General features: G+C 61.3%; 3 protein-coding genes across 4 annotated transcripts in view; 1 reads left to right on the top strand and 2 right to left on the bottom strand.

Annotated features, from left to right (window-relative positions):
* The first annotated feature begins 43 nt into the window (after nt 1-43).
* WDR55 (WD repeat domain 55) lies at nt 44-2,291 on the top strand. Its single transcript, XM_042890656.1, has 8 exons — nt 44-77; nt 154-284; nt 355-455; nt 523-610; nt 682-861; nt 944-1,043; nt 1,140-1,309; nt 1,709-2,291. The coding sequence occupies exons 1-8, from the start codon at nt 60-62 to the stop codon at nt 2,028-2,030; spliced, it is 1,110 nt and encodes a 369-aa protein (XP_042746590.1). The 5' UTR covers nt 44-59; the 3' UTR covers nt 2,031-2,291.
* A 1,505-nt stretch (nt 2,292-3,796) lies between these two features.
* DND1 (DND microRNA-mediated repression inhibitor 1) lies at nt 3,797-6,690 on the bottom strand. Of its 2 annotated transcripts, XM_042890648.1 has the most exons (5): nt 6,470-6,690; nt 5,383-5,500; nt 4,852-5,313; nt 4,384-4,770; nt 3,797-4,270 (listed from the first exon to the last, which is right to left on the bottom strand). In XM_042890648.1, the coding sequence occupies exons 1-5, from the start codon at nt 6,479-6,481 to the stop codon at nt 4,263-4,265; spliced, it is 987 nt and encodes a 328-aa protein (XP_042746582.1). In that variant the 5' UTR covers nt 6,482-6,690; the 3' UTR covers nt 3,797-4,262. The 2 variants fall into 2 exon arrangements, with proteins under 2 accessions (XP_042746582.1, XP_042746581.1); XM_042890647.1 differs by lacking the exon at nt 6,470-6,690 and having other exon boundaries at nt 5,383-6,249.
* Nucleotides 6,691-6,722: 32 nt separating this feature from the next.
* Nucleotides 6,723-9,890, bottom strand: part of HARS1 (histidyl-tRNA synthetase 1) — a 5,756-nt gene continuing 2,588 nt past the window's right edge. The window contains 4 exon segments of the mRNA XM_042890650.1: nt 6,723-7,169; nt 7,693-7,839; nt 8,588-8,704; nt 9,709-9,890. The exon segment at nt 9,709-9,890 is cut by the window's right edge and continues 4 nt beyond it. Coding sequence (XP_042746584.1) covers nt 7,110-7,169; nt 7,693-7,839; nt 8,588-8,704; nt 9,709-9,890 — 506 coding nt within the window. The 3' untranslated portion in view covers nt 6,723-7,109.

Below are 9,890 nucleotides of genomic sequence, written 5' to 3'. Positions count from 1 at the left end.
CAGGGGGCGCTCTAGCGCCGGCACAGCCCGGGCATGCGCAGCAGGCTGTCCGCGGCAGCATGGCGGAGTCCGAGGAGGTGCGCGGCGGCGTGGGGTGCGGGGTGGGGGCTGCGGAGCCGCGCCTCACCTCACCGCGCTCCATCCCGCCCGCAGGAGCCGCCCGCGGAGCCGCAGCTCCGGGACACCCCCGACGACATCTGCTTGGAGGCAGCGGCCAACGCCATCGCGTTGCACCCGGAGCGGGAGCTGCTGGCGGCGGGGGACGTGGACGGCGACGTGTATCTGTGAGTACCTGTGGGGACCTATGGGTACCCGTTGGCGCCCCGCACGGCCCCGCCTCACGGCCGCCCGCAGGTACTCGTACTGCTGCGTGCAAGGGAACAACCGCCAGCTCTGGTCTTCGGGACACCACCTGAAGTCGTGCCGCGATGTCGCCTTCTCCCAGGACGGACACAGTGAGTGCGGGGCCGGCGGCGGGGCCGCGGTCGGGTCGGGGCCGCGCTGACGGCTCTCCGTCCCCAGAGCTGCTCACCGTGGCCAAAGACAAAGCCGTCCACGTGCTGGCGGTGGAGGACGGCCGCCTGGAGACGCGCATCGCCAAAGCCCACGGGTGCGTGCCGGGCCGGGCTGCGGGAACCCCGACTGCGGCTCAGCCCTCGGCTGACCCACGTGGTCCCGCAGCGCGGCCCTCAACTGCGTGCTGCCCGTCGATCAGCACCTGCTGGCCACGGGCGACGACAACGGGGAGCTCAAGGTGTGGGACCTGCGCAAGGGCGGCGCCGTGCTGGAGGCCCGGCAGCACGAGGAGTACATCAGCGCCATGGCCGTGGATGGGGCCGGGAAGATCCTGCTGACCGCCAGGTACTGCGGGGCTGGTGCTGCCCGTGGCGGGCTTAGTGCTGCCCCCTGCCCCCGCCCCACGGGGCCGCTCCATTTCCCGCAGTGGGGACGGCACCATGGGAGTCTTCAACATCAAAAGGCGCCGCTTTGAGCTGCTCTCGGAGCCGCAGAGCGGGGATCTGACATCGGTTGTGCTGCTGAAGGTAGGCTGGGGGCCCTGCAGGCCAGCACGTGCACAGCCCTGTTGTTTCTTTGCCATGCTCTGGTTCCTGTGGTTTGGTCTCCCCCTTCTTGCTTAGCGAGGGAAGAAAGTGGCTTGTGGCTCCAGCGAAGGAACCATCTACCTCTTCAACTGGAATGGTTTCGGTGCCACCAGTGACCGCTTCTCTCTGAGGGCCGAGTCAGTGGACTGCATGGTCCCTGTCACAGAGAGCATCGTGTGCACAGGATCCCTCGACGGGGTCATCAGGTCAGCGCTGTGGGTGTGGGATCATAGAATCACATCACAGAATGGCCTGGGTTGAAAAGGACCACAGTGAGCATCTGGTTCCAATCCCCCTGTTATGTGCAGGTCACCAACCAGCAGCCCAGGCTGCCCAGAGCCACATCCAGCCTGGCCTTGAATGCCTGCAGGGATGGGGCATCCACAGCCTCCTTGGGCAGCCTGTTCCAGTGCCTCACCACCCTCTGGGTGAAAATGATGCAATGGGAAGGGCTCTGGGGAGGGTGCAGAGCGAGATGAGCCTTGGAGGGCAGGGCAAAGAAAGCTTCTGCTCATTTTGGAAGGAATGCATTGAGCTGGAGAGGTGGGCTTGCATTCCCCAAGGCTCTGCCCCTCACTGTGCTCCATCCGTTCACTTTTCCCCAGGGCGGTGAACATTTTGCCCAACCGGGTGCTGGGGTGCGTTGGGCAGCACCTGGGGGAGCCCATTGAGCAGCTGGCTGTGGCCCCAGGCGGGCAGCTCCTGGCCAGCTGTGCCCACGACCAGAAGGTGAAGTTCTGGGACATCTCCTCGCTGGGCTCCATGGTGGTGGATGAGTACCGCAAGAAGAAGAAGCGGGGGGGGCCACTGAAAGCCCTGAGCAGTAAGGCTGCAGGCAGCGGGGAGGACTTCTTTGCAGACCTAAGAGAGGAGCAGGAAACCACAGTGGAGGCGGCAACAGGGAGTGACAGTGACGACAGTGACTGAGGAGCTGCGGTCTGCTGGTGGCTGTGGACATCCTGAGGCTGGGAACAGAGCAGGGTGCTGGTGGAGATGGTGGGGTCACTGAGAGAAAACGGGTCAGCTCCCGTCTGCTGTGAGGTTCCACAGGGTTGGTGAGGACTGTGCCGTGTTTCCTCCAGGCTGCAGCAGAGCCTGCACCGCATCCTGAGCAGATACATCAAGCATCGGTCAACTGTTAAGCTTAGGCATCAGGGGTATTAAAAACATAGTGCCTTTTGGTTCCTAGCAGCTTGTGCTGATGGCTTGGCTTGCCCAAACTTCCCTAAGACTTTCCAGAACACTGGGGATATGTCTGCTGGGCACTGGGGTGATGAGAGCCCTGCTGATGAATGGCCCAGCATCCCAAACTGTAGCTGTCTTTGGCAGGAAACCTGCTTTTTTTCCCCCGTGCTCCATGACAGAGCAGCACACCTGGGCTGACCTTGGGCTCCCAGGCTGCTGTGCTGTGTCCCCTGCAGTAGGGTGGCTGTTGGCTCCCAGGTGCTGGAGGCACAGAGGTATTGGCAGCTCATGCAGGGCAGGGCAAGGACCTGATTTCCCAGTGCATGGTGTGCATCCCTGCATTGGGCTGAGTTACATCCCTGCTCTGAATCCTGTGCATTGGCTGGGGAAGGGGAGCGTGTTCTGGTCCAACCCCTCGTACAGCTTGCAGGCTGCTCCCCTCGGGTTGTCCTGAGTTCTGGGCTCTGGCCAGCAGAGCCCTCGGATGGGTGGAATTTTATGCCTGGTGTCTGGATGTGTAGTGAGGCCACCTGCAGCACTTGCCAAGATGTGCCCAGAAATGGCAGCCACAGTGGTGGACATTGGTGAGGGGAAGATGCTGATGAGGAACGTATGCAGGGCTGGAGCTCAGAGCACGACTGCATGCTAAATGTGAGTGCAGCTGAGGTGTGAGTGCTGTCCTCCAGCTCACCTGTGCCTGCACGAGGGATTTGTGCCATCCCTGGGAGCGTTTTTGGGCCCTCCTCTGCACACACCCCAACCGCTCCACGTCTCTCCTGTGCTCAGCACGCCCTGTCCTGATGCAGCACTCCAGGTGAGGTCTCACGGCACAGAGCAGAGGGGCAGATCCCCTTTACCACCCTGCTGGCCGTGCCGCTTTGGGTGCACCCAGGGTACGGTTTGCTCTCTGGGCTACGAGGGCACAGCGCTGGCTCACGTCCAGCTGCCACCCAGCAGCATCCCAAGTCCTTTTTGGCAGGGCTGTGCTCCATCCCGTCACCCCCCAGCTTGCACCGACAGCGGTGGTGGCCACGGTCCAGGTGCCAGACTGTGTGCTTGGCTTTGTTGAACCTCACGACATTCTCCTGGGCCCACTGCTCAGTCTGGGTCTTTCTGAATGGCATCCTGTCCCTCGGTGTGTCCCTTCACAGCTTGGTGTCACCTGCAGACGGCTCAGGGAGCACTCGATCCCACTCAGTGTCACTGATGAAGACACTGGAGAGCACTGATCCCTGAAGTGGTTAAAAGTAATGATGGGAACACACAAAATGGGCCAGGGGTGCCCGCGGGATCGAACCCCAGTCGGAGCCCGGAAAGCACATTGTTTGAACCGAAGGAACCGCTGGGCTAAAGCCGGCCCAGGATGGGTGGCAGCTGCTGTGCCTCAGGAACTGCATGCAGGGGTGACGTTGGGGTGATGTCAGCAGGAGCTGCCCAATGTGCGCCTGGCTGCAGGATGGGATCCACCCGGGGAAACCACAGCAACAGAACACAACAGAACACCGTCACAGCTTCCCAGGCTCCTTTAATCGCCAGCAGGTGGCCGCTGGCCTCCAGGCTGCAGGCAGTGCCTGCAGACAGCCCAGGGTCCCCCACCTGCCTCATGGCAACGGGGCTGCAGGCAATGGGGCCCAGTGCCAGCCTCCCCCTGCCAGCCCCCCCAGCTCATATCCTTCCAGGCAGCTGCTGCTCCTCCTGAGAGCCCTGCAGCACCACAGCAACACAAAACAACTTCATCAACAGGAAAACATGGCAGCAGACAGGACGTGCCCGCTGCTCACAACGGACCCAGCGCTGGTGGGAACGTGGCAGTGCCCACGCCCTCCAGATGGCCCTTAAACAAACCCCCAATGAACTCAAAACAAGGCTGAACAGGAACACGGCCCCACTAGGCTCAGCTCTGCTCCACGATGTGACATCGGGTGTCTCGGGTTCATTTCATAGCTGGGGCACAACGCGTGCCCGCATACATCCTCAGTACCCTGCAGGAGAGAGCAGAGCGCTGGATGCTGTTCCTCTCCCCCCAGCCTGCCCCCAGCAGCCCCCAGCCCCAGGAGAGCCCCCAGGCAGTGAGGGGAGGTGGGGACCGACTCACCCAGCATCATCAGGGCCAGCTGCGCTACCACCTCTTTGATCTTCTCGTGCCCCGCGGTGCCCGCCGCGTCCTCCCGCACCCACAGGAAGGTGCTGCAGGGCACGGGGTAGGATGGGATCACCACCTGGCCCCAGTACCGCTGCCAGCCGTCGGGCTCTGCCTGCACGCACCTGGTGAGGAAGTGGGGGCTCCCCAGGTGCAGCCACCGGCACAAGGCCTGCAGTCGGCCCAGAGCACCACACAGCTCCGAGGATGGCAGCCCCCGCTCGGGGCTCCCCAGGCGCCGCACGTTGCTGGGGGGCGGCTTCTCCCCACACGCCTGCAGCTGCTCCTTCAGCTCAGGCTTCAGCCACTCCACCTTCGCCTTCTTGAAGACGCCGACGTTCCCTAGGAGAGACCCACGGTAGCTGCACACCCAGTCCGTCCCACCCCACCTCTAACTCCAGCGACCCCGCTGCCTCCCAGTACCTTCCACCAGGGCTTTCTTGGCCATGGCGGCAGCCCGGTGTGAGCTGTAGGTCAGCATGGCGACCTTGCCCTGCTTGCGGTCGGGACTGTTGTGCAGCGTTAAGCCCAGCAGCCCCTCGGTGATCTCCAGCAGCAGGGCGCCCAGCTCCCCGCGGCGCAGTGTGGCAGGCAGCCCGTTCACGCTCAGCTCGCACTTCTCGAAGCTCCGGCACACCAGGATGGTGCGGCCCTCCTGCACCTCCCAGTTGTTGAGGGCGGCGATGGCCTTCCCGGCGCTGTGCTGGTCGCTATACTTGGCGTAGGCGAAGCCGCGGTTCAGCCCGCTGAAGGTCAGCATGAGGCGGAACTCGTAGAGCTGCCCCACGCTCTGGAAGAGCGGGATGAGCTTGTCCTCATACAGATCCCGCGGCAGCTTGGCGATGTACACCTCGGAGCCTGGGGGCGGCGGGCTGCCCACCCACCCTGCGGGAACACAGACGTCAGAGTACCGCCCAGCCCTAGGCAGCGCCGCGCCGAGCCGCTGGCACCCACCTGGCGGAGGGCCGCCGTACCGCCGCTGCCCGTTCACCTGCACGAGGTCGATGCCGGTTTCTCTCATCCAGGTGAGCAGAGCCATCTTATTGGCCCGGTTGATGCTGCTGGTCCACTGCTGAGGGAGGGAGGGAGGAGGTCGGAGCCGCCCTGGGCAGAGCATCCGGCTGCCCAACTGCAGGCATTCCAACCCCGAAGCGCCGCCCCCAGGCTGAGCACTGCACTGCAATGTGGGGCTGCTCTGCCCTCAGGGCGCATCCAAAGAGCTCTCCTGTTCCACCGCCTAATAGCAGCAACTCTGGCAGAGCACACGGGCACCAACAGCTCCTCCAGAGATGTCTGCAAAGGCTTTGAGAGCAAAGATTTGGGTGCATCACAAGGCAGGGCCGGAGCAAAGTGCCGCTCTGAGCCATCGCCATCGTACCGCGGTGAGCACAGCCCCAGGCAGGATATGGGTGGGACACGGAGAGCCAGCCCGCACCTCCAGCCCACCCCCCGGGACAATGCAGCCGCAGGGAGGCACCGAGGACACTGCCCACACAGCACCATCATCACCGAGTACTCATTAAGTACCGCCCGGTTTCATCAGCGCCTTTGAGGCGCCGGAGGTGTCCCAGAGCCGTGGCGATGCGGCACGGAGGAACGTGGTTAGAGCGCACGGTGGGGATGGGTCCATAACGGCAGAGCTCTCCTCCAGCCTTCACGGCTCAACCGCTCCGGTCCCAGCTCACGCTAACATCCCGTCCGCTTGCACTTTACTCCCGCGCACCGCTGCGTTTCTGTCCCCGCGGGGTTCCGCCTTTCCCGAAGCCCAGAGGGACGCAGCCGAGGGCCCCGCGGGGTCAGCACCGAGCGGATCCCGGCAGCAGCGGTCCCACGAGGGGCTCCCAACCCCGGCAGCGCCGCGCAGTGCGGCTCCGAGCCCCGACGGGCGCGCACCGAGCCCCCCGGCAGCCGCTCCGAGTTCCTGCCGGCCCCACGCGGTGCCGTCGAGCCGCGCAGCGCCAAGCCCGACGGCCGTTCCATAACAAGCGGGGATCCCGCGAGCGCGGCCTCGCCCCGCAGCCCCGTCCCGCACAGCACCCACCTGCTCCGCCATCGCCGTTCCTCGTGGTCCCCACCCGGCTCTGGAACTTTCCGTAGCTACCGCCCACCTTTGGGCCTCGACCGCCCCGCCCCGAGGAGGGAGGAGAGAGCGGAGGGCCGGGGATGCGGCGCCGTCCCCCGATCCTGCAGCGCTGCGCTCGTGGCAGGAGCAGAAAGGAAGGAAGAAAAGGCGAGGCGTGGGATGGACGAGATTTATTGGTTGTCAGAACATTTGGCATGGGATGAGGTCAACCCCGCCGCAGCCAGAGCAGAAACGCTGGGCCGGACACATTGAACGTGAAGGGCACAAGGAGCTGCAGCCAAGAGCCTGGCGGCCGCTGGCACTATGGCGCTCCGGTCATGGCACAGCTGCAGCCAGGAGGGAGGGCAGCGTGTGCCAGAGGTGCTCACAAAACATCTCTGCAGTGACACAGCCCAGGGCCGGGCATCTCACAGGAGTGCGGCCTCCCTGCTCCTGCTGAGAAGGGAGGACACGAGACAAAGAATAAATACAACCTCCAAAGGCTTCCCTGACCCTGCACCTGCTGCCAGCTGGCTGGGTGGTGGAGCCAAGCAGCCCGGGGTTACAGGAGCACATCTGTTCACCAGAACCCAGCGAGGGAGAGCTGTCCAGGTGGGGGCTAAAGCTGACTTGTTCGCCTCCTGATCTCCTCCACGAGGCTCTCCCTGCAGATGTTGACCTACACAGAAAGCAGAAGGCTCCATAATTACAAGGCAAGCAGCTGGCTGTGTGGTCCCTGCTGGCCCATGCCGTAATTCACGGCCTTTGGCTGATGAAACTGTGCCATCGTGGCACCAGTCCCTCTATGGGGATCAAGCAGGCAGCAGCATAGACAGAGCTGGGCTCTGCTCCATGACAGTAAGCAATGTAAGTAACACTCCCACCCGATGACCAAGCACAACGTTCTTCCACTCTTTCTAAAACTGAGGCCAGCACACAGATGACCACCAGGCCCCCTCCTTGTTCCAGCAGGGAACCCTCCCATACCCTGGAAGGAACGTGGAAGCAGCCATAGAGCAATGCTGACCTTCCCTCACTGCAGACCCTTGAGCTCTGGGCACCAAACTCCAAGTATGGGCCTGCACCGGTTCCCAGAGCTCTACAGAACCTGATCCTATGGCTGAACAGGGCATGGAAGGCAGGTCTGAGCTGGGATGGAAGGTGGGGCAGCCCTCATCCCCTCTGAGTCACCAGAGCCTCACCTCCTCCCTGGTTGCCACCACCCGCAGCTTCACAACTCCATCCTTGAGCTCCTGCTCTCCCACAATGGCCACAAGGGGGATGCCCGTGTCCTCGCAGTACTGCAGCTGATTCAGGAGCTTGGGGTTCTTCTTGTACAGTACTTCTGCCTGGAAGGGAACCAGAGCACAAGGCTGCTCTCAGCACTGGCCTACTGCTCTGTGCCCCATCGTCCCACCAGCATTCCCAGGCCAGTCCAATTGCTAGCCCGTGAATAGGAGGTATGTACAGACGGGCTGACATCAAGAGGCAGGGCACTGCAGCTAAAAAGTAATGCAGAACAGCTCAGAGGAACTTGGAAGACACTGCAGCTCCTGGGAAAGCACCAGGTTGTCTGCTCTAGTGTGTGTCAGACCAGGACTGACACCTGTGGTGTTCCTGAGGCTCAGAAGCCCCATGGAGCATCCCTTCTCTGCTGGGTCTCATGGCAGACTTGCTGCAGCAGGAGCAGTGCACAGACAGGTGGCTTTTTAGACAATGGAAAACACAGCCCAGGCTCCTCCCCTCCTTGCAAGTCTGCACCATCGTGTTTTCTGGTGGAAGTGGCATATGACATCACAGCTGTCATTCAGCAGAGGCTGAAGTGCTGCCCTGCTTTGACAATCTATCCTGAGCAAAGCCACAACAGCTTCTGCAGTAGTATAGGGCCAAGCAAGTCGTATCACCCAGCACCCCCTGGAAAACATCTCATCTAGGACACGAAGAGGCAAGCTCCATTCAGAAAGGTGTCTGCTGCCCACCCTCTCCCTGTGAGTCCTTCCTCCCAGAGCAAAGCCAGATGTGGTCCATTTCTGGGCATAAGAAATAAGAGATTAGGCAGCTCCTGACTTGACCTTGATTATATTATATTGATTATACCTTGATTCCAGCATCCCACAGCTCAGAGATGAGCTTCAGCCGCTCTTCCAGGAGCTTCTTTTGGGCAGAGGCCACGAGCACTTGTGTCTCTGTTGTCCTGATCTTCTCCTCCGAGGCCTACAAAGTGGACAAGACTCAAAAGATTCTACAGACACACAGACATATCCAAGGCTCTAAGAACAGCATGCACTTTGGGCAGTGCCCAGAGACCCATCCTAGAATCTCAATATCTGTGATTGTTCCATGTTCTGGTGCTTATCCTCGCCTCCTCTCTGTGCTTGCAGGTGTGCACAGGCTGGAGAACATGCTGAGATGACTGATTTCACTGCCAACTTCTGCCTAGATTGTCCCTCCACACCCAAGGGCCTGCAGCCTCTGGGAGATCTGCTCAGAGTGGCTGAGAGCAGCAGGCCCTGTGGGAGCTGCACAGAGCAGCTGCATGTTCTACAGCCTCTAGTAACTGTGGGTTAGGCTAACAACAGCAAGCTGAGATGTCCCAGCTCTGCCGGTCTCAGTTGGGTCAGGATGCCAAGAGCTCTCCCCACAACAGGACTCTGGGGGAGGGAAATGCATGGCAGTGTTTTGGAATCCTAACCAAGACCTCTTTAGCATCCACGGAACGGGACTGAGAACAAATTGGTAGAACAGCTCTGAGGAGCAGGGAAGAGGAAAATCGTACCTCAAACCCTGACAAAGGCACTGTACTTCCTGCTATGGGACACCCAGCCCCTATCAGGTCTTTGTAGTGCTCTCAGCAGGATGGGCACATGTGCAAGACTGCCCATGAACCTTGCAGAGCAGCACTGGCTGGCCATGAAAGCAGTGCGGTCACAGGGATGCCCAGTGCAGGGGGAACACTGGGGCACCTGACCAAGGCACCTCATACAGCTGGAAATCACAGTGCTCCCTCCAGCTGGAGCTGTAGTGGGGACTGCAGAAAAGGGATCACATCTGAAGCCAGAGAAAACAGGAGATTGAAGTTGTTTTGACTTCTTGCTGCAGAACACAGCAAGGCCTGGATAGGTTCTCTATCAGAGACCCACTTCAGCATTTGCTGGACTGGAATAAATGCATTGGAAGAATGCAAACCCTGTGCCTTAACTGAGTACCAATGCACTCACCTCCAGTCTCTGCTCAAGGATGGAGAAGATCCGCTCAATCCCAATGCTGACCCCCACACACGGCACCTTCCGTCCCTTGGGATCAAACATTCCCACCAGGCCATCATAGCGACCGCCTCCAGCCACGCTCCCAACGCTGACTGACTCCTCTCCATGGTCATTCTCCTGCTGCAGCAGAACTG

Source organism: Lagopus leucura, unplaced genomic scaffold (assembly GCF_019238085.1).
Source record: "Lagopus leucura isolate 7727_CA_CO unplaced genomic scaffold, USGS_WTPT01 157-0_obj-0_obj, whole genome shotgun sequence".
Taxonomy (NCBI): Eukaryota; Metazoa; Chordata; class Aves; order Galliformes; family Phasianidae; genus Lagopus; species Lagopus leucura.
This window is presented reverse-complemented; position numbering and strand designations above follow the sequence as displayed.

Coding starts and splice junctions, on each gene's coding strand:
- WDR55 (XM_042890656.1), top strand. Junction 456..522: donor CTTCTCCCAGGACGGACACA/GTGAGTGCGGGG, acceptor CTCCGTCCCCAG/AGCTGCTCACCGTGGCCAAA. Junction 862..943: donor AAGATCCTGCTGACCGCCAG/GTACTGCGGGGC, acceptor CATTTCCCGCAG/TGGGGACGGCACCATGGGAG.
- DND1 (XM_042890647.1), bottom strand. CDS start 5,545: ATGCTCTGCCCAGGGCGGCTCCGACCTCCTCCCTCCCTCCCTCAGCAG. Junction 5,314..5,382: donor GTACGGCGGCCCTCCGCCAG/GTGGGTGCCAGC, acceptor GTGTTCCCGCAG/GGTGGGTGGGCAGCCCGCCG. Junction 4,771..4,851: donor CAAGAAAGCCCTGGTGGAAG/GTACTGGGAGGC, acceptor GGTCTCTCCTAG/GGAACGTCGGCGTCTTCAAG.